This window comes from Pseudopodoces humilis, chromosome 30 (assembly GCF_049639895.1).
Source record: "Pseudopodoces humilis isolate 2021_Gansu_Grassland_sample_001 chromosome 30, ASM4963989v1, whole genome shotgun sequence".
NCBI classification, from domain to species: Eukaryota; Metazoa; Chordata; class Aves; order Passeriformes; family Paridae; genus Pseudopodoces; species Pseudopodoces humilis.
In genome coordinates, this window is record NC_142229.1 from 1,994,515 (window position 1) to 2,016,875 (window position 22,361).

At 50.4% G+C, this 22,361-nt stretch overlaps 1 protein-coding gene across 1 annotated transcript in view; it reads right to left on the bottom strand.

Annotated features, from left to right (window-relative positions):
* Positions 1–1,838: 1,838 nt before the first annotated feature.
* Positions 1,839–22,361, bottom strand: part of XPO7 (exportin 7) — a 58,532-nt gene continuing 38,009 nt past the window's right edge. The window contains exons 19-28 of the mRNA XM_088068251.1: positions 20,851–20,957; positions 19,036–19,124; positions 17,243–17,350; positions 15,569–15,651; positions 13,882–14,096; positions 11,628–11,766; positions 9,996–10,156; positions 8,277–8,375; positions 7,129–7,256; positions 1,839–4,012 (exon numbers count right to left, since the gene is read on the bottom strand). Of these exons, the coding sequence (XP_087924377.1) occupies positions 3,919–4,012; positions 7,129–7,256; positions 8,277–8,375; positions 9,996–10,156; positions 11,628–11,766; positions 13,882–14,096; positions 15,569–15,651; positions 17,243–17,350; positions 19,036–19,124; positions 20,851–20,957 (1,223 nt within the window). The 3' untranslated portion in view covers positions 1,839–3,918. The remainder of the gene's footprint in view (positions 4,013–7,128; positions 7,257–8,276; positions 8,376–9,995; positions 10,157–11,627; positions 11,767–13,881; positions 14,097–15,568; positions 15,652–17,242; positions 17,351–19,035; positions 19,125–20,850; positions 20,958–22,361) is intronic.

Sequence of the window (22,361 nt, forward strand, 5' to 3'; positions counted from 1 at the left end):
TGGGGGAAGATTTGGGGTGCTGGGGGAACTCTCAGGGTTCTGGGGGGGCTCTCAAGGTTGTGGGGGGACTCTAGGGGTGCAGGGGTGATGCTGGGGGCTCTGTGGTGACTCTGGGGACACTCTTGGGGTGCAGAGGTGGCTCTGGGGTGACTGTTGGGGTACAGGGGGGCTCGGGGGAACTCAGGTGAATTTTGGGGCTCTGGGGTGACGCTGGGAAGCTCTCAGGTGACTCTGGGATGAATTTTGTGGTGAATTTTGGGGCTCTGGGATGAATTCTGGGGCTCTCAGGTGACTGGGGTGACTCCAGGATGAGTTTTGGGGCTCCAGGATGAGTTTTGGGGCTCTCAGGTGACTCCAGGATGAATTTTGGGGCTCTCAGATGACTCCAGGATGAATTTTGGGGCTCTCAGGTGAATTTTGGGGCTCTCAGATGAATTTTGGGGCTCTCAGGTGACTCCAGGATGAATTTTGGGATGAATTTTGGGGCTCTGGGGTGACTCCAGGATGGATTTTGGGGCTCCAGGATGGATTTTGGGGTGAATTTTGGGGCTCTCAGATTACTCCAGGATGAATGTTGGGGCTCTCAGGTGACTCCAGGATGAATTTTGGGGCTCTCAGGTGAATTTTGGGGCTCTCGGGTGACTCCAGGATGAATTTTGGGATGAATTTTGGGGCTCTCAGATGACTCCAGGATGGATTTTGGGGTTCCAGGATGAATTTTGGGGCTCTAGGATGGATTTTGGGGTGAATTTTGGGGCTCCAGGATGAATTCTGGGGTGAATTTTGGGGCTCTCAGGTGACTCCAGGATGAATTTTGGGGCTCTGGGGTGACTCCAGGATGGATTTGGGGTGAATTTTGGGGCTCTCAGGTGATTCCAGGATGAATTTTGGGGTGAATTTTGGGGCTCTGGGGTGACTCCAGGATGGATTTGGGGTGAATTTTGGGGCTCTCAGGTGACTCCAGGATGAATTTTGGGGTTCCAGGATGAATTTTGGGGCTCCAGGATGGATTTTGGGGTGAATTTTGGGGCTCCAGGATGAATTCTGGGGTGAATTTTGGGGCTCTCAGGTGACTCCAGGATGAATTTTGGGGCTCTCAGGTGAATTTTGGGGCTCTGGGGTGACTCCAGGATGGATTTGGGGTGAATTTTGGGGCTCTCAGGTGACTCCAGGATGAATTTTTGGGGTTCCAGGATGAATTTTGGGGCTCCAGGATGAATTCTGGGGTAAATTTTGGGGCTCTGGGGTGACTCCAGGATGGATTTTGGGGTTCCAGGATGGATTTGGGGTGAATTTTGGGGCTCTCAGGTGACTCCAGGATGAATTTCTGGGGCTCCAGGATGAATTTCGGGGCTCTCAGGTGAATTTTGGGGCTCTCAGGTGTCTCCAGGATGAATTTTGGGGCTCTGGGGTGACTCCAGGATGGATTTGGGGTGAATTCTGGGGCTCTCAGGTGACTCCAGGATGAATTTTTGAGGCTCCAGGATGAATTTCGGGGCTCTCAGGTGAATTTTGGGGCTCTCGGGTGACTCCAGGATGAATTTTGGGATGAATTTTGGGGCTCTGGGGTGACTCCAGGATGGATTTGGGGTGAATTTTGGGGCTCTCAGGTGACTCCAGGATGAATTTTGGGGCTCTCAGGTGAATTTTGGGGCTCTCAGGTGACTCCAGGATGAATTTTGGGATGAATTTTGGGGCTCTGGGGTGACTCCAGGATGAATTTTGGGGCTCCAGGATGGATTTTGGGGTGAATTTTGGGGCTCCAGGATGAATTTGGGGCTCCAGGATGGATTCTGGGGTGAATTTCGGGGCTCTCGGGCGCAGCAGAGCCGGCGGAGTAGAAACCACGGAGTTTTATTTGCAGTCACGATGCTTTTACACGGATTGCAGCAAACACCCGACACCAACCAGCGCCTGCCGACGGGAAAGGAGCCCACACACACCAGCAGGGAGAGAAAAACCCAAACCCAGCACGGGAACCTCCGGAACAGCGCCGGAACCGGCACGGAAAAATGGGAAATGGGGAAAAATGGGGGGAAATGGGGAAAAAAAGGCAGAAATGGGGGGAAAGGGAGAAAAAAAGGGGGAAAAAGGGTGGGAAAAAAGGGGGGAAAAAGGGGGGGGAAAGGATAAAAAAGGTAAAAAAAAAGGAAAAAAAGGGGAAAAAAAATAAGGGGAAAAAAGGAAAAAAAAGGGGGAAAAAAGGGAGAAAAAGAAAAAAGGGAAAAAAAGGAAAAAAAGGGGAAAGAAAAAGGGGAAAAATGGAGAAGAAGGGGGAAAAATGGGGAAAATAAGGGGGGAAAAATAAAGGGGGAAAAAATAATAAAAAAAGGAAAAAAAGGGGAAAAAATGAAAAAAAAAGGGGGAAAAAGGAAAAAAAGGGAAAGAAGAAAAAGGGGAAAAAAGAAAAAAAGGGGAAAAAAAGGAAAAATAAGGGAAAAAAAAAGGGAGAAAAGAAAAAGAAAATATGGGAAAAAAGGAAAAAAAAAAGGGGAAAGAAGAAAAGAAAAAGGGGAAAAAAAAGGAAAAAGGAAAATAAAGACAAGGAAATTAGAAAGAAAAATGAGAAAAGGAAAAAAAGGAGAAAAAAAGCAAAATAAAAAAAGGAAAAAAAAAAAGATTAAAAAAAAAAGGGAAAATACAGAATTCCAAAACTCAAATTCCAAAAGCAAATTCCAAGAGCGTGTGGGAAGAGAAGAAAGGGCCGAGAGGTTTTGGGGGGAGCTGAGCAGGAGGATGCACACGAGTAGCAGCAACGAGAGTGGGGAAATCCAAGAGTTTCCCTCGGATCCATCCGTATCCCAAAAAAAAAACTGGGAATAAAAAGGAGGGGAAGGAGGGGACGGGAGCCACGAGCAAAGCACGAACGGAGGGGTCACGTCATGGCTTCGAGTTCCCGACAACCGGGGCTGGGAAATGATCATTTCTCAGAGGGGCTTAATAAGAAAAAATATACATTTGGAATTTTACAACGCTTTTTTTTTGGGGTTTTTTTGTGGTTTTTGTGTTTTTTTGCTGTGTTTTTTAAAATTTTTTAATTATTATTTATTATTATTATTATTATTAATTCTTTTTTTTGTGGTTTTTTTATTTTTTTTAAGCGTTTGTTTGAGTTTTCGCTTCTCTCTCTCTCTCTCTCTCTCTTTAATAATCTCTGCACTTTCACACCCCCTCGCCCAGTAAAGCTTCAGGCCACGCTTTCCTCACTCACATTCATCATCCTCACACCAGGACTCTGTAAAAATTTCAATCACACTTTGTATTTTTTTTTTTTGTATTTTTATCCTTTTGTCTTTTTTTTTTATCTTTGTTTTTTGTGGGTTTTTTATGATTTTTTTTGTAATTTTTTTGTGATTTTTTTTCCCCACCTTTTATTTTTTTTGTCTTTTTTTAAAATTTTTTTTGTCTTTGTCTTTTTTTTTATCTATTTTTTTGTGTATTTTTTTTTTTTTGTTTTTTACCCTTTTTATCTTTTTTTTTATCTTTTTTTTTATCTTTTTTTCATCTTTTTTATCCTTTTTTTTTTTAAATATTTTTATTTTTTTTTGATAATTTTTTTAACCTCATTTTTCTGAAACTCAATATAAACCTCGCTCCAAAACGTTATGAAAAAATGTACATGTTATTTTTTTTCCATTTTTTTTTTCTTCTGCTTTTGTTTTTTTGTTTTTTGTTTTTTTTCCATATTTTTATACAAGGCAGGCTTTTCCCGACGCGGCGCCACCAAAAAAAAAACCAAAAACAAAACAACAAAAAACCCCCCAAAAAAACCCCCAAAAAATAAAAATAAAAATAATAAAACCTCGGAATTCCTGCACCTGGATCGTGCCATTCCCGTGGGAAAACGCCTGCCCAGGTGAGCCCGGCCTGGCTGAGGAGGAGGAGGAGGAGGAGGAGGAGGAGGAAGGCTCGGAGCTGTCAGCTCATCATGTCGTTGCTGTTGACGCCGTAGCTCGAGTTCTTCATGGAGTCGTTGACTTCCCGCCGGAACGCCGAGAGGTTCTGCGTGAACCTGGGAGGGGGGGAGAGAGGTTCCGGAAGGTTCTGAGGGGTTCTGAAGGATTCCATGGGATTCTGGGGGGTTCCAGGGAGATTCCATGGGATTCCAGGGGGTTCCAAGGGGTTCTGGGAGGATTCTGAAGGGTTCTGGAAGGGTTCCTGGGAGATTCCATGGGATTCAAGGGGATTCCAGGGAGTTCTGGAGGGTTCTGGGGGGTTCTGAGGAGGTTCGGGGGGGTGCAGGGGGTTCTGGAGGGTTCTGAGGAGGTTCTAGGGGGGGTTCTGGGGGTTCTGGGGGGTTCTGAGGAGGTTCTAGGGGGGTTCTGGAGGGTTCAGGGGGTTCAGGGGGGTTCTGAGGAGGTTCTAGGGGGGGTTCTGGAGGGTTCAGGGGGTTCTGGAGGGTTCTGGGGGGTTCTGAGGAGGTTCTAGGGGGGGTTCTGGGGGTTCTGGAGGGTTCTGAGGAGGTTCTAGGGGGGTTCAGGGGGTTCTGGAGGGTTCAGGGGGTTCTGGAGGGTTCTGAGGAGGTTCTAGGGGGGGTTCTGGAGGGTTCAGGGGGTTCTGGAGGGTTCTGGGGGGTTCTGAGGAGGTTCTAGGGGGGGTTCTGGGGGTTCTGGAGGGTTCAGGGGGTTCTGGGGGGTTCTGAGGAGCTTCTAGGGGGGGTTCTGGGGGTTCTGGAGGGTTCAGGGGGTTCTGGAGGGGTCTGAGGGGGTTCTAAGGGGGGTTCAGGGGGGTCATGGGGGAGCTGGGGAGCTTCATGGAGTCGTTGACTTCCTGCCGGAACGCCGAGAGGTTCTGCATGAACCTGGGCGGGGAGAGAGGTTCCAGAAGGTTCTGAGGGGTTCTGGGGGGGATTCCATGGCATTCCAGGGGGTTCCAGGGGGTTCTGGGGAGTTCTGAAGGGTTCCATGGAATTCTGGGGGGTTCTGGGAGATTCTGGGGGAGTTCTAGGGGGTATTCCAGGGGGTTCTGAAGAGTTCTGGAGGATTCCATGGGATTCCAAGGGGTTCTGGGGGTTTCTGGGGGGATTCTGGAGGGTTCTGAGGAGGTTCTGGGGGGGTTCTGGGGGAGCTCAAGTTCTTCACGGAGTCGTTGACTTCCCGCCGGAATGCTGAGAGGTTCGGTGTGAACCTGGGCGGGGGGAGAGGTTCCGGAGGGTTCTGAGGGGTTCTGGGGGCTTCCATGGGGTTCCAGGGAGATTCCATGGGATTCCAAGGGGTTCTGGGGGTGTTCTAGGGGGTATTCCAGGGGGTTCTGGGGGGTTCTGAGGAGGTTCCGGGGGGTTCCGGGGGATGCCACCCAAAGCTCGGCGCTGGCGCTGCAGCGAGGGCGGGGATCCGGCACCTCCGTGAAGGGCTTGGATCCCACCGGAATGGGGAGAGCCAGGGTTTATCCAGGGTTTATCCAGGATTTATCCATGAATGAATTTAGGAGTTTTCCAGGATGAATCCAGGAATTCCTGCCTGGGTGGGTGGGGAAGGGCTGGGATGGAATTCCCAGAGGAAAATCCCTGATTTGTCCATGGCTGCTTCCATGGAAGGGCCCCACGGCTCTGGGTGGGAATTCCAGTCCCTTCTCACCCAAACCCTTCCGTGAGCCCATCCTTGAATCCGTGAAGGAATCCCGTGGGAATTCTCAGACTGAAATGGGGATTTTGGGAAGGAATTCCAGGCTGGGAGGGGCTGGGATGGAATTCCCAGAGGAAAATCTGCAGCTGGAAGTGGGGCAGGCCAGGCTGGATCCCCCGGCACGGCGGGAATGCTTCACCTCCCTCCCCACCCAAATCATCCCTGGGCTGATCCCATTCCTGAATTCCCGAATTCCCAAATTCCCGCGTGCGTTCCCAAATTCCTGCCTGAGTTCCCAAATTCCCGCGAGCGTTCCTGAATTCCCAAATTCCTGTGAGCATTTCTGAATTCCCAAATTCCCAAATTCCTGTGAGCATTTCTGAGTTCCTGCACGTGTTCCCAAATTCCTGCATGTGTTCCCAAATTCCTGCCCGAGTTCCCAAATTCCCATGCACATTCCTGCGTTCCTGAGTTCCTGCCTGTCCCGCGTGCAGTCCTGAGTTCTGCATTCCCAAACTCCTGCATTCCCGAATTCCTGAGTTTCTGAATTCCCGAGTTTCCATGTTCCCGCATTCCCGCATTCCTGAATTCACATTTCCAAATTCCCTCATTCCTGCATTCCCACATTACTGAATTCCCATGTTCCCGCATTCCCACTGCATTCCCACTGCGTTCATTCCCGCTGCATTCCCACATTCCTGCTGTGTTCATTCCCAATGCATTCCCACTGCATTCCCACATTCCCACTGCATTCCCACATTCCTGCTGTGTTCATTCCTAATGCATTCCCACTGCATTCCCACATTCCCGCTGTGTTCATTCCCACATTCCTGCTGCACTCCCAATGCATTCCTGCTGTGTTCATTCCTAATGCATTCCCACTGCATTCCCACTGCATTCCCACATTCCCACTGCATTCCCACTGCATTCCCACATTCCCACTGCGTTCCCACATTCCCGCTGCGTTCCCACATTCCCGCTGTGTTCATTCCCACATTCCCGCTGTGTTCATTCCCACATTCCCGCTGTGTTCATTCCCACATTCCCGCTGTGTTCATTCCCACATTCCCGCTGTGTTCATTCCCACATTCCCGCTGCACTCCCAATGCATTCCTGCTGTGTTCATTCCTAATGCATTCCCACTGCATTCCCACATTCCCGCTGTGTTCATTCCCACATTCCTGCTGCGCTCCCAATGCATTCCTGCTGTGTTCATTCCCGCTGCATTCCCGCTGCATTCCCAATGCATTCCTGCTGTGTTCATTCCCACATTCCTGCTGTGTTCCCACATTCCCACATTCCCACTGTGTTCATTCCCTCATTCCCACATTCCCTCATTCCCGCTGCATTCCCACATTCCCACATTCCCTCATTCCCACTGCATTCCCTCATTCCCACATTCCCTCATTCCCACATTCCCTCTGCATTCCCTCATTCCCGCTGCATTCCCTCATTCCCACATTCCCACATTCCCTCATTCCCGCTGCATTCCCTCATTCCCACATTCCCACATTCCCTCATTCCCACATTCCCACATTCCCTCATTCCCCGTTTCCCGGCTGACCTGTCGCGGTTCTTGGTGAGCAGGTTGCGCTCGATGCCCTCCATGAGGTTCTCGAAGCAGAGGTGCATGGCCTGCTGCTTCTCCGGGGGCTGGCTGTTCACGATGCTGTTCCGCAGGTCCGAGAAGTACTGCCAACACACGGAGCCGTTCCGGAGCCGTTCCCGCGGGATTCGGGATTGGGCACGGAGCAATCCCAACCCCCACCCCACGGGGGACGAGGAGGGAACATCCCGGGTTTTGGGTTTTGGGTGATGGAGCTGGGATTGAGCAGCTCCGAGGGGCTTTCCTGGCTCAGGGATCATCCAGGGATCATCCAGGGATCATTGCAGGGATCATCCAGGGATCATCCCGGGATCATTGCAGGGATCATCCTGGGATCATCCCGGGATCATTGCAGGGATCATCCTGGGATCATTGATGGGATCATTGCAGGGATCATCCCGGGATCATTCCAGGGATCATCCTGGGATCATCCTGGGATCATTGCAGGGATCATCCTGGGATCATCCTGGGATCATCCCAGGATCATTCCAGGGATCATCCAGGGATCATTGCAGGGATCATCCTGGGATCATTGCAGGGATCATCCCGGGATCATTGCAGGGATCATCCCGGGATCATTGCAGGGATCATTGCAGGGATCATCCTGGGATCATTCCAGGGATCATCCTGGGATCATTCCAGGGATCATCCTGGGATCATTCCAGGGATCATCCAGGGATCATTCCAGGGATAATCCCAGGATCATCCTGGGAACATTCCAGGGACCATCCTAGCCATGGGACTATCCTGGGATCATCCTGGCTGAGGGATCATTCCAAGGATCATCCTGGCCACAGGACCATTCCAAGGAGTTTTCCTGGCCGTGGGATCACCCCAAGGATCATCCTGGCCATGGAATCACCCCAAGGATCATCCTGGCCATGGAATCACCCCAAAGATTATCCTGGCCATGGGATCACCCCAAAGATTATCCTGGCCATGGGATCACCCCAAGGAGATTTCCTGGCCATGGGATCACCCCAAGGAGATTTCCTGGCCATGGGATCACCCCGAAGATCATCCTGGCCATGGGATCACCCCAAGGCTTTTTGGGATCGCTCTCCAGCCCGCCGCAGGCGGATCCCGCGGGATGGATCCGTCCGTACCTTCTCGTTGAGGAGGATGAGGCCGAGCAGGGGCCGGGACATGGACCACTGGTTCCGGCAGTCCTCGAAGATGATGATGTTCAGCACCGTGGAGAGCATCTGCATGGGCAGCCAGGGGTTAACGCAGCGCCTCCATGGATCCCAGCCCATGGATCCCAGCCCATGGATCCCACAGATCCCATCCCATGGATCCCAGCCCATGGATCCCAGCCCATGGATCCCACAGATCCCAGCCCATGGATCCCAGCCTGATCCTATGGATCCTAGCCCATGGATCCCATCCCATGGATCCCAGCCCATGGATCCCATCCCATGGATCCCAGCCCAATCCAATGGATCCCATCCCATGGAACCCATCCCATGGATCCCATCCTGATTCTATGGATCCCATCCCATGGATCCCATCCCATGGAACCCATCCCATGGATCTCATCCTGATTCTATGGATCCCATCCCATGGATCCCATCCCATGGATCCCAGCCCAATCCCATGGACCCCATCCTGATCCCATGGATCCCATGGATCCCTGCCCATGGATCCTATCCCGATCCCATAGATTCCAGCTCATGGATCCCATCCCATCCTATGGATCCCATCCTGATCCCATGGATCCCAGCCCATCCTATGGATCCCAGCCCAAATCCCAAATCCCAATTACCATCCCGATCCCATAAATCCCATCCCATAAACCCCAATCCCATCGCTGGGAGTTGGGAATCTCCTGGAGGCTCCAAGCGCTGGCAAGGAGGGAATTCCGAGCCTTTGGGTGCCCAGGGGCCTTTTGGGGCTCCCCTGGGGAATTTTGGGGCTCCCCTGGGGAATTTTGGTGCCCCTGAGGTCCTTCTGGAGCCCCTCAGGAATTTTTGGACCCCCAGAAATTTTTGGAGCCCCTCAGGTGAATTCTGGAGCCCCTGAGGAGTTTTTTGGAGTCTTGAGGAATTTTGAGCCCCAAAGGAAGATTTTTGGAGCCCCAAAGGAGGATTCTGGGCCCCTGAGGAGGATTTTTGAGTCCCAAATGAGGATTTTTGGCCCCCCAGGAGTTTTTTGGGGCTCCCAGGAGTTTTTTGGGGCGCACCTGCTGGATCATCTCGGGGTGCTGCTGCATGATGTGCAAGGACCCCTGAGGAGTTTTTGGAGTCCTGAGGAGTTTTTGGTGCCCAAAGGAGGATTTTGGGGCCCCAAAGGATTTTTGTGCCCCAAGGGAGGATTTTTGCAGCCCCTGAGGAGTTTCTTGGGCCCCAAAGGAGGATTTTGGGCCCCCCAGGAGTGTTTTGGGGTGCACCTGCTGGATCATCTCGGGGTGCTGCTGCATGATGTGCAGGGACCTGAGGACTTCTTGGTGCCCTAAGGAGGATTTTTGCAGCCCCTGAGGAGTTTTTTGGGCCCCAAAGGAGGATTTTGGGGCCCCAAAGGATTTTGTGCCCCAAAGGAGGATTTTTGGGCCCCAAATGTGGATCCTGGGCCCCCCAGGAGTTTTTTGGGGTGCACCTGCTGGATCATCTCAGGGTGCTGCTGCACGATGTGCAGGGACCTGTGAGGAGTTTTTGGAGCCCATGAGGAGTTTTTGTGCCCCAAAGGAGGTTTTTGGGCCCCCCAGGAGTTTTTTGGGCCCCAGAGGAGGATTTTTGGGCCCCCCAGGAGTTTTTTGGGCCCCAGAGGAGGATTTTTGGGCCCCAGAGGAGGATTTCTGGGCCCCCCAGGAGTTTTTTGGGGCGCACCTGCTGGATCATCTCGGGGTGCTGCTGCATGATGTGCAGGAAGCGGTCGCTCTCCTGGGCCAGCGGTGTCGATCTCTTCTTGGTGCTGCGCGAGAGCTGCTTGAACAGGTAGGTGACGATGTGGTCCAGGCAGGAGCAGCAGCCCGTGCACACCATGGTGTCTGCGGGCACGGACACGCGTCGGGGAGCGGGAACGGGGAAACGGGGGAAAACGGGGGAAAACGGGGGTTTGGGGAAAAAAAATGGGGGTTTGGGGAAAAAAATGTGGGTTTGGGAGGGAAAATGGGGGTTTGGGAGGGAAAATGGAAAAAAAATGGGGATTTGGGGAAATAGATTGGGAAAAAATGGGGGTTTGGGAGGAAAAATGGGGGTTTGGGAGGGAAAATGGGGGTTTGGGAGGGAAAATGGGGAAAAAATGGGGATTTGGGAAGGAAAATGGGGAAAAAAATGGGGATTTGGGGAAAAAATGTGGGTTTGGGAGGGAAAATGGGGAAAAAAAATGGGGATTTGGGGAAATAGATTGGGAAAAAAATGGGGGTTTGGGAGGGAAAATGGGGAAAAAAAATGGGGATTTGGGGAAATAGATTGGGAAAAAATGGGGGTTTGGGAGGGAAAATGGGGGTTTGGGAAGGAAAATGGGGAAAAAAATGGGGATTTGGGGAAAAAATGTGGGTTTGGGAGGGAAAATGGGGGTTTGGGAGGGAAAATGGGGAAAAAAATGGGTATTTGGGAAGGAAAATGGGGAAAAAAATGGGGATTTGGGGAAAAAATGTGGGTTGGGAAGGGAAAATGGGGAAAAAATGGGGATTTGGGGAAATAGATTGGGAAAAAATGGGGGTTTGGGGGAAAAATGGGGGTTTGGGAGGGAAAATGGGGAAAAAAAGGGGGAAAAATGGGGGTTTGTGAGGGAAAATGGGGAAAAAATGGGGATTTGGGGAAATAGATTGTGAAAAAATGGGGGTTTGGGAGGGAAAATGGGGAAAAAAAGGGGGAAAAAGTGGGGAAAAATGGGGGTTTGGGAGGGAAAATGGGGAAAAAATGGGGATTTGGGGAAATAGATTGGGAAAAAACGGGGGTTTGAGAGAAAAAAATGTGGGTTTAATAGGGAAAATGGGAAAAAAATGGGGGTTTGGGAGGGAAAATGGGGAAATAAGGTGAAATTGGGATTTTGGGGAGGGAAAATGGGGAAAAAAAAGGGGGGAAAATGGGGGTTTGGGAGGGAAATGGGGAAAAATGGGATAAAAATATGGGTTTGGAGGGGAAATGGGGAAAAATGGAGAAAAATGAGAGTTTAGGAGGGAAAATGGGAAAAACGGAGTTTGGGAGGAAAAAAAGTGGAAGTGTCCAAGGCCAGGTTGGGATCAGCTGGGATTGGGGGAGGCGTTCCCGGGACTGGGATTGGAGCTGGATGGAATTCCAATCCCCTCCTACCCAAAGCATTCCAAAATTCCACTATCCCAGAAATCCCCGGCTTGGTGAATTCCGGGAGGGATCAGCGCTCCGACCTCCCCCTCCCTCCGAAATCCCGCCTGGCGCCGCGGGACAAACGCCGGCACGGAAAACGGGATTTGAGGCTCCGACTCCGATCTCTTCCCGCTCCCATCCCGACTCCCAGAGATCCTCGGGAATTACCCAGGGCGGTGAGGCCCTCGGAGATGGAGGACAGGATGTACATGATGACGTGAGGCTCCAGGCTGGCGATGAAGTTCATGTGGTCCTGGGTCAGAACTTCCAGCAGGGAATAATAGGATTGGCTGAGCTTGGGATAATCCTGCGGGAAAAGCCGGAAAAATCCGCTGGTGAGGCTCGGTGGTTTTCCTGGAAAGCGGTGAATTCCTAAATCCAACCTTTTGTCAATCGCCTGGAATGTGCTGATGGATCTCCCAGGAGGAACCAACCAGGAATTCCCTATCCCAGAAAATTGATGTTCTGACACATTTCCCATTTTCCTCCTCTCCCATTCCCACACATTTCCCATTCCCTCATTCCAACATTCCAGCCCAAACTGTTCCATGATCCCATGAATTCCAAACTGGATGGGATTTCAAATCCATTCCCACCCCAAATCTGGGAATTGGGATGGGATTTCAGATCCATTCCAACCCAAAATCTGGGAATTAGAATGGGATTTCAGATCCATTCCAACCCAAAATCTGGGAATTAGAATGGGATTTCAGATCCATTCCAACTCCAAATCTGTGAATTCTCCCCATGGTCCCTCTCCCTGCCCTGGCTGTGCCACCTGTTCCTGTCCCTGCCCGAATTCCTGAATCCCTCCCAGCTCTGCGCTCCTCCCTGTGCTCCGGCTGTTCCCGGAGTCCCCGGGAGAAGCCGGGATTTCCCGGGAAGCTCTGTCCGTTCCCAGGAAGCTCTGGCTGCTCCCAGGAGGCTCTGGCCATTCCTGGAAGGCTCCAGCCGTTCCTGGGAGTATCCGGCTTTTCCCAGGAGGCTCCATTTTGTCCCGGGAGGCTCCGGCCATTCCAGGGAGCCTCCACCTTTTGGAGACTCCAGCTCTTCCCTGGACTCTGGGCATTCCCAGACACCCTGTCCCCCCTGGGACTCTCCGTATTCCTGATCCCCATTTCCCCTGGACCTCCCGGTATTCCCGATCCCTGTTTCCCCTGGGACTCTCGGTGTTCCCAGATCCCCATTCCCCTGGGACTCTCAGTATCCCAGATCCCATTCCCTCTGTGACTCTCGGTATTCCTGATTCCATTTCCTTGGGACTCTCGGTGTTCCCAGATCCCGTTCCCCCATGACTCTCCGTGTCCCAGATCCCGTTCCCCCATGACTCTCCGTATCCCAGATCCCGTTCCCCCGTGACTCTCGGTATTCCCAGATCCCCATTCCCCTGTGACTCTCGGTATTCCCAGATCCCCATTCCCCTGTGACTCTCGGTATTCCCAGATCCCCATTCCCCTGTGACTCTCGGTATTCCCAGATCCCCATTCCCCTGTGACTCTCTGTATTCCCGGACACCTCATTTTCCCTGTGACTCTCAGCATTCCCAGACACCCCGTTTCCCCCATTTTTCCCATTATTCCCGGCTCACCAGGAGGTCGCTGTGCTGGATGGAGAGCAGGTCTCTGCATTCCCAGACACCTCATTTTCCCTGGGCCTCTTGGTATTCCCAAACACCCCGTTTTTCCCTGTAACTCTCCATATTCCCAGACACCCCGTTATTCCTGTTTTCCCTGTAATTCCCGTTATTCCTGTTGGTGTTCCCGCTGGCTCACCAGGAGCTCACTGTGCGGGATGGAGAGCAGGTCTCTGTATTCCCAGACATCCCGCTTCCCCGTGACTCTCGGTATCCCAGATCCCCATTCCCCCGTGACTCCCGTTATTCCCATTTTCCCCGTTATTCCCATTCTCCCGTATTCCCGTTGTTGTTCCCGCAGGCTCACCAGGAGGTCGCTGTGCGGGATGGAGAGCAGGTCTCTATTCCCAGACATCCCACTCCCCCCATGACTCTCTGTATCCCAGATCCCCATTCCCCCGTGACTCCCGGCATTCCCAGACACCCCGTTATTCCCGTTATTCCCATTTTCCCCGTTATTCCCGTTGTTGTTCCCGCAGACTCACCAGGAGCTCGCTGTGTGGGATGGAGAGCAGGTCTCTGTATTCCCAAACACCCTGTTTTTCCCTATGACTCCCAGCATTCCCATTCCCCCGTTATTCCCATTTTTCCCATTATTCCCGTTATTCCCGTTGTTCCCGCTGGCTCACCAGGAGCTCGCTGTGCGGGATGGAGAGCGGGTCTCTATTCCCAGACATCCCACTCCCCCCATGACTCTCTGTATCCCAGATCCCCATTCCCCCGTGACTCCCGGCATTCCCAGACACCCCGTTATTCCCGTTATTCCCGTTGTTGTTCCCGCAGGCTCACCAGGAGGTCGCTGTGCGGGATGGAGAGCAGCAGTTTGATGAAGGTCTGCAGGGCGTTGTCCAGCGCGTCGTCCCCGTAGAGCCGGAAGACGCCGAAGTTGACGTAGCTGCCGCTGAGCGCCGCCTTCAGCATGGAGAAGCAGACGGAGATTCCCTTCAGCTTCAGCGCGTACACCTGCTCCTTCGGCACCTCGCCCAGCGTCAGGATGCGGTTCCCTGCCGGAATTCCGCCTTGGAATCATCCCAGCCCAGCGTTCCCACCCCAAATCTGGGATTTTGAAGCCATTCCCACCCCAGCATTCCCATTCCCACCCCAGCATTCCCTTCCCTTCAGCGCGTACACCTGCTCCTTCGGCACCTCGCCCAGCGTCAGGATGCGGTTCCCTGCCGGAATTCCGCCTTGGAATCATCCCAGCCCGGAGTTCCCACCCCAAATCGGGGATTGCAAATCCATTCCCACCCCAAATCTGGGAACTGAGATGGGATCTCAAGGCCATTCCCACGCCAAATCTGGGATTTCAAAGCCATTCCAACCCAAACCCTTCCATGATTCCAAGAATTCCAAACTGGATGGGATTTCAAGCCCATTCCAACCCCAAATCTGGGATTGCAAATCCATTCCCACCCGGAATCCAGGAATTGGGATGGGATTTCAAATCCATTCCCACCCCAAATCTGGGATTTGAAATCCATTCCCACCCCAAATCTGGGATTGCAAATCCACTACCACCCCCAACCGTTCTGTGGTCCCGTGAGTTCCAAACAGGACGGGATTTCAAATCCATTCCCACCCCAAAAGCCAGGATTTCAAATCCATTCCAACCCAAACCCTTCCATGATCCCATGAATTCCAAACTGGATGGTTTCAAAGCTATTCCCACCCGGAATCCAGGAATTGGGATGGGAATTCAAAGCCATTCCCACCCCAAATCTGGGATTTTGAAGCCATTCCCACCCCAGCATTCCCATTCCAACCCCAGCATTCCCATTCCCACCCCAGCATTCCCTTCCCTTCAGCGCGTACACCTGCTCCTTCGGCATCTCGCCCAGCGTCAGAATGCGGTTCCCTACCGGAATTCCACCTTGGAATCATCCCAGCCCAGTGTTCCCACCCCAAATCTGGGATTTCAAATCCGTTCCCACCCCAAATCTTGGAACTGGGATGGGATCTCAAGGCCATTTCTCACCCAAATCTGGGATTTCAAATCCATTCCAACCCCAAATCAAGATTGGAATGAGATTTCAAAGCCATTCCCAACCCCAAATCTGGGAATTGGGATGGGATTTCAAACCCATTCCAACCCCCACAGTCTGGGATTTCGAAGCCATTCCCACCCAAAGCATTCCATGATTTTCCTGGGAATACAGGAGGGCACTGATCCACGTGGGAACAGCGATCCCGAGGTTGGGAATGTTCTCCCTGCCCCTGGGGCTGCCGATTCTGCCTTTCCCTGGTTTTCCTGTTTTTTCCCTGTGCTCCGAGCTTCCAGCAGCTCATCCCGCAGAATGCAGGATTTATCCCAGATGATCCAGGACTTATCCAGGAATGAATCCAGGATTTTTCCGGGATGAATGCAGAAGTTATCCATGAACAAATCCAGGAATTTTCCAAGATTTTTCCAGGATGTTTCCCGGATGATTCCAGGATTTTTCCTGGATCTCTCTGCCCTGCCGGGCGGGATCCTCACCGTAGGTCGTGATCATCTTGCTGGTCTCACGGAAAAGCAGGATCCCGTTGGGAGAGGAGACATCGAACTGCAGCCGCTGGGATCTGAGGGAAAAACGGGAATGAGCCCTGGGAATGAGCCCGGGAATGAGCCTGGGAATGAGCCCTGGGAATGAGCCTGGGAATGAGCCTGGGAATGAGCCTGGGAATGAGCCCTGGGAATGAGCCCGGGAATGAGCCCGGGAATGAGCTCCGGGAATGAGCCTGGGAATGAGCCCTGGGAATGAGCCTGGGAATGAGCCCCGGGAATGAGCCCGGGAATGAGCCCTGGGAATGAGCCCGGGAATGAGCCCGGGAATGAGCCCGGGAATGAGCCTGGGAATGAGCCTGGGAATGAGCCCTGGGAATGAGCCCCGGGAATGAGCCCGGGAATGAGCCTGGGAATGAGCTCCGGGAATGAGCCTGGGAATGAGCCCTGGGAATGAGCCCCGGGAATGAGCCCCGGGAATGAGCCCGGGAATGAGCCTGGGAATGAGCCTGGGAATGAGCCTGGGAATGAGCCTGGGAATGAGCCTGGGAATGAGCCTGGGAATGAGCCTGGGAATGAGCCTGGGAATGAGCCCCGGGAATGAGCCTGGGAATGAGCCCGGGAATGAGCCTGGGAATGAGCCCTGGGAATGAGCCCCGGGAATGAGCCCCAGGAGAGGGGAAACTCCAGGGAGAGCTTCCAGAACATTCCAGGGCTCCAGGAGAGCTGGAGAAGACAAGGGATGGAGGGAGAGGAGCCAGGGAATGCCTTCAGCTCGCAAAACAGGGAATTCCCAAGGAATTCCAGGGATCCCTGGGAGTGCCCCTGGATCAGGAGAACCTTTCCCTCCCCTGGGATACTGAGCTGGCTTCAAACCCCTCCCAAGCAGAATTCCATGGAATCCTGGATGTTAAGGATATTCCTGCCTGTTCTAAAATGGGATTTAGGAGGGGAAAATGGGGATTTGGGAGGAAAAGTGGGAAAAAAATTAGGAAAATATGAGGGAAAAATGAGGGAAGATTGAGGATATGGAAGGAAAAAATGAGGAAAAATGAGTGAAAAATGAGGATTTGGGACTAGAGGAAAAAATGAGGATTTGGGAGGAAAAGTGTGAAAAAATGAGGAAAAAATGAGGATTTAGGAGGAAAAAATGAGGATTTGGGACTAAGAATGTGGAAAAAATGAGGAAAAAATGAGGATTTGGGAGGAAAAAATTGGAGTTTGGGAGAGAAAAATGAGGAAATATGAAAAAATTATGAAGAAAAAATGAGGGGAAAATGAGAGAAAATGAGGAAAAATGAGAAAAAAAATGAGGGAAAATTGGGGATTTGGGAGGAAAAAATGAGGAAAAATGAGGAAAAAATGAGGGAAAAATGAGGATTTTGGAGGAAAAAATGAGGGGAAAATGAGGAAAAACGAGGATTTTGGACTAAAAATGAGAAAAACATTAGGAAAAAATGAGGGAACAATGAGGATTTGGGAGGAAAAATGAAGACTGGGACTAAAGATGAGACAAAAATGAGAATTGGGGAGGAAAAAATGAGGAAAATCTGAGGAAAACTGAGGAGTTTTTGGGGCAACAACCGCACCCCGAGGGCCGAAATCTCTCGTTGGCTGACGGAATTCCAGGTTTTTTTGGGAATTGCAGGGATTTTTGGGAATTCCTACCTGTTGTGGACCAGCTCAGCCATGAGTTTGAGCACGGGCGTGGTGCAGGCGGGGTCGTGGTACCAGAGCTCGATGGCGCGCTGCAGGATGGGCATGTACGAGGGATAACTGCCGATGGAATTAAGGAATTCCCAATTTTCCAGAGCCAAAATCCCACGGGAGTATCGCGGAATACATCCCAAATATATAAATAGGAACATATCCCAAAGAGGGACCGCGCCACGCCGCCGGAGGATGGAATTTGGGGTTGGTTTTAAATTAATTTTAATTAATTGAATTTTTTAAATTTTGAATTAATTGTTTCATCCTGGGATAAATCAAAGGTGTGGGGAAATCCAAAGGAAAAATCCTGGATGTTTTTTATAGGAAACCAGAAATCCGAAAGGGATTTTTTTTGGGAGGATCCCAAAGAAAAAAATTCAATTTTTTATGGTAAAATCGGGAGCCCAAAAGGGATTTTTTTGGGAAAAGGTCCTGGTTTTGTTTTCCTTTTTTTATTTTTGGAAAGAAAAGGAAAAGAAAAATCCCAATTTTTTTTAAAGAGATCCCAATTTTTTTAAGGAAATCCCGATTTTTTTAATGAAATCCCAAATTTTAAAGGAAATCCCAGTTTTTCTGGAGGAAATCCTGATTTTTTTTGAGGAAATCCCTATTCTTTTTAAGGAAATCCCAATTCTTTTTAAGGAAATCCCAATTCTTTTTAAGGAAATCCCTGTTTTTTAAAGGAAATCCCATTTCTCTTCGAGGAAATCCCTATGTTTTAAAGGAAATCCCGATTTTTTTTAAGGAAATCACGATTTTTTTTAAGGAAATCCCAATTTTTAAAAGGAAATCCCAATTTTTTTAAAGGAAATCACGATTTTTTTAAGGAAATCCCAATTTTTTTAAAGAAATCCCAATTTTTTAAAGGAAAACCCAATTTTTTCAAGGAAATCACAATTTTTTCAAGAAAATACCAATTTTTTTTTAGAAATCAAAATTTTTTTTAAGGAAATCCCAATTTTTTTAAGGAAATCCCAATTTCTTTAAGGACATCCCAATTTTTTAAAAAAACCCCAATTTTTAAAAGAAAATCCCAATTTTTTTTAAGGAAATCCCAATTTTTTAAAGGAAATCCCAATTTTTTAAAGGAAATCCCAATTTTTTTAAGGAAATCATGATTTTTTTAAGGAAATCATGATTTTTTTAAGGAAATCCCGATTTTTTTAAGGAAATCCCAAATTTTTTAAGGAAATCCCAATTTTTAAGCGAAACCAGAAGCCAAAAAGGTTTTTTTGGAAGGAAAGGGAAGAGGAAAATCCCAATTTTTTGAGGCAAAGTGGATTTTTGGGAATGAGGGACACTAAATCCCATAAATCCAAGGGAATTCCCAGGGAAATTCAGGGCATTCCTGGGAAGAGGGATTTTTGGGAATGGAGGACACTAAATCCTGTGGATACCAGGGAAATTCCCAGGAAAATTCCGGGAATTCCCAGGCAGGCGGAATGTCTGGGGGTGTTCCCATGGAGGGACCGATGGGAGTGTGGGATTGTGGGAATGCTGGGAATTCTGGGATAGTGGGAATTCTGGGATTGGGGAACTGGGATTGTGGGAATTTTGGGATCAGGGAGTTGGGAATTCTGGGAATGCTGGGAATTCTGGGAGTTTGGGACTGGGGGAATGCCGGGATCCGGGAGGATTGGGAGTTGACATTGCTGAGTGCCGGGAGTTGGGATTGGGTACTCTGGGCTGGGGAACTGTGGGATAAATCCCGGAGCAGGACGGGAATTGCGGGAATTTAGGGATAAGGATACATCCACTCGAAGAGCATCATGAAGCTGCTCTTGGCGTTGAAGGCGAAGGCGATGCCGCGAAGATCCCGCACCAGCCCCACCAGAGTGCGCTGGGAAACGGGAACGGAACCGGGAACGGAACCGGGAACGGAACCCGGAATGGAACCCGGAACCAATGGAACAACGGACACACGGACACATGGACACACGGAACAACGGACACACGGAACAACGGACACACGGAACAACGGACACACGGAACAACGGACACATGGACACACGGAACAACGGACACACGGAACAACGGACACATGGACACACGGAACAACGGACACATGGACACACGGAACAACGGACACACGGAACAACGGACACACGGAACAACGGACACACGGAACAACGGACACACGGACACATGGACACACGGAACAACGGACACACGGAACAACGGACACACGGACACATGGACACACGGAACAACGGACACACGGAACAACGGACACATGGAACAACGGACACATGGAACAACGGACACATGGACACACAGAACAACGGACACAGGGACACACGGAACAACGGACACACGGACACACGGAACAACGGACACACGGAACAACGGACACACGGAACAACGGACACACGGAATAACGGACACACGGACACACGGAACAACGGACACACGGAACAACGGACACACGGACACACGGAACAACGGACACACGGAACAACGGACACACGGAATAACGGACACACGGAACAACGGACACACGGAACAACGGACACACGGAACAACGGACACACGGAACAACGGACACACGGACACACGGAACAACGGACACACGGAACAACGGACACACGGAACAACGGACACAGGGACACACGGAACAACGGACACACGGAATAACGGACACAGGGACACACGGAACAACGGACACACGGACACGGACACATGGAAAAACGGACACACGGACACACGGAACAACGGACACACGGAACAACGGACACACGGAACAACGGACACACGGACACACGGACACACGGAACGGACACATGGACACACGAAATGCCATCAGTGAAATGCAGCACACGGAATAAAGAACAGAATCGAGCGCAACAATTCAATCCAGCCCAGCCCCGGCACCCCCGGCTCCCTCCGGATTGATCCCAATGGATTCAGGGATCCCAATTCCCCCTGGATTGATCCCAATGGATTCAGGAACCCCCAGCTCCCCCTGGAATGATCCCAAAGATTCAGGGATCCCAAATCCCCTCCGGATCGATCTCAGTTCCCCCGGATTGATCCTAAAGATTCAGGAACCCCCAATTCCCTTTGCATTAATCCCAAAGATTTGGGCACCCCCAATTCTCACCAAACTGATCCTGAGGGATTCAGGAATCCCCAATCCCCTCTGGATCGATCCCAAAGATTCAGGAACCCTCAAATCCCTCTGGATTGATCCCAGTTCCCCCCAGATTGATCCCAAAGATTCAGGGATCCCCAATTCCCTCTGGATTGATCCCAAAGATTCAGGAACCCCCAATTCCCTCTGGATTGATCCCAAATATTCAGGAACCCCTAATCCCCTCTGGTTTGATCCCAATTCCCTCTGGATCAATCCCAAATTCCCTCTGGATTGATCCCAAAGATTCAGGAACCCCCAATTCCCACCGACCTGATCCCGAGGGATTCAGGCACCCCCAGCCCCCTTGGGAAGCTCCCACCATTCCCGTTTCTCTCCAGGAGCTCAGCACAGCTCCCCGCTCCCTAAAACCCCCCAGTCCCACGGGAAAAATCCCGGAAAAGCAGGAAAAGTTGGGAATTTTCTCCCAGCTGACCTTGGCCTCCTGCTCGTTGAAGGAGTTGGTGCTGAACATCTGAGCCACGGCCTCGAAGGCAGCGGTGAGCGGCAGCATGAACTGCTCGTACTGATCCTCATCTTCTCCTGGAAAAACACAGAAAAAATAATGGAAAACCCATGGAAAACCCCCCAGGAACTGCTCGTACTGATCCTCGTCTTCTCCTGGAAAAACACAGAAAAAATAATGGAAAACCCATGGAAAACCCCCTGGGAACTGCCTGTACTGATCCTTGTCATCCCCTGAAAAATCCATGGAAAACACATGGGAAATCCATGGAAATTCCATGGGAAACCCCCTGGGAACTGCTCAGACTGATCCTCATCCTCCCCTGGAACGGGAAAAAAATCACAGAATCCCTGGAAAATCCCTGGAAAATCCCTGGGAATCCCCGTTCTCCTGGGCCAGGCGGCCCCACGGAGCCGGAGGGATCCAGGTGGAGCCGGGTCCTTCCCGAACAGAACTTCCAGAGGGTTGGGAATGACCCCGGATCCAGGAGGAAAAATTTGGGATGTGGGGATGGGAAAATTGATCCCAGAATCTTGGTGGGCTGGAAAAACTGATCCCAAATTTTGGGATGGGAATATTTATTCCCAGTTTTGGTGGGATGGGAAAATTGATCCCAAGTCTTGGGATTGAATCCCAAATTTTGGTGGGATGGAAAAATCAATCCCAAATTTTGAGATTAAAAAAATGATCCCAAATCTTGTTGGGCTTGAAAAATTGATTCCAAATTTTTGGGATTGGGAAAGTTGATCCCAATTCTTGGTGTGACAGAAAATTGACCCCAAATTTTGGGATTGAAAAATCAAATCCAAATTCTTGGTGTGATGGGAAACTGATCCCAAATTTTAGGATGGGAAAATTGATTCCAAATCTCAGGATGGAAAAATTGATCCCGAATTTTAGGATTGAATCCCAAATTTTGGTGGGATGAAAAAAATCAATCCAAAGTGGGACTGAAAAAAATTATCCCAATTCTTGTTGGGCTGGAAAAATTGGTCCCAAATTTTTGGGATTGGGAAAACTGATCCCAAATCTTGGCGCGATGGAAAACTGATCCCAAATTTTGGGATTGAATCCCAAATTTTGGTAGGATGGAAGAATTGAATCCCAAATTTTGGTGGGCTGGAAAACTGATCCCAAATTTTGGGACTGGGAAAGTTGATCCCAAAATCTTGGTGTGATGGAAAAATTGATCCCAACTTTTGGGAATTGAATCCCAAATTTTGGGACTGAAAAATCGAATCCCAATTCTTGGTGGGCTGGAAAACTGATCCCAAATTTTAGGATGGGAAAATTGATCCCAAATCTCAGGATGGGAAAACTGATCCCAAATTTTAGGATTGAATCCCAAATTTTGGTGGGATGGAAGAATTGAATCCCAAATTTTGGTGGGCTGGAAAACTGATCCTAAATTTTAGGATGGAAAAGTTGATCCCAAATCTCAGCGGGACAGAAAAAATCCATCCCAAATTTCGAGCCGTTAA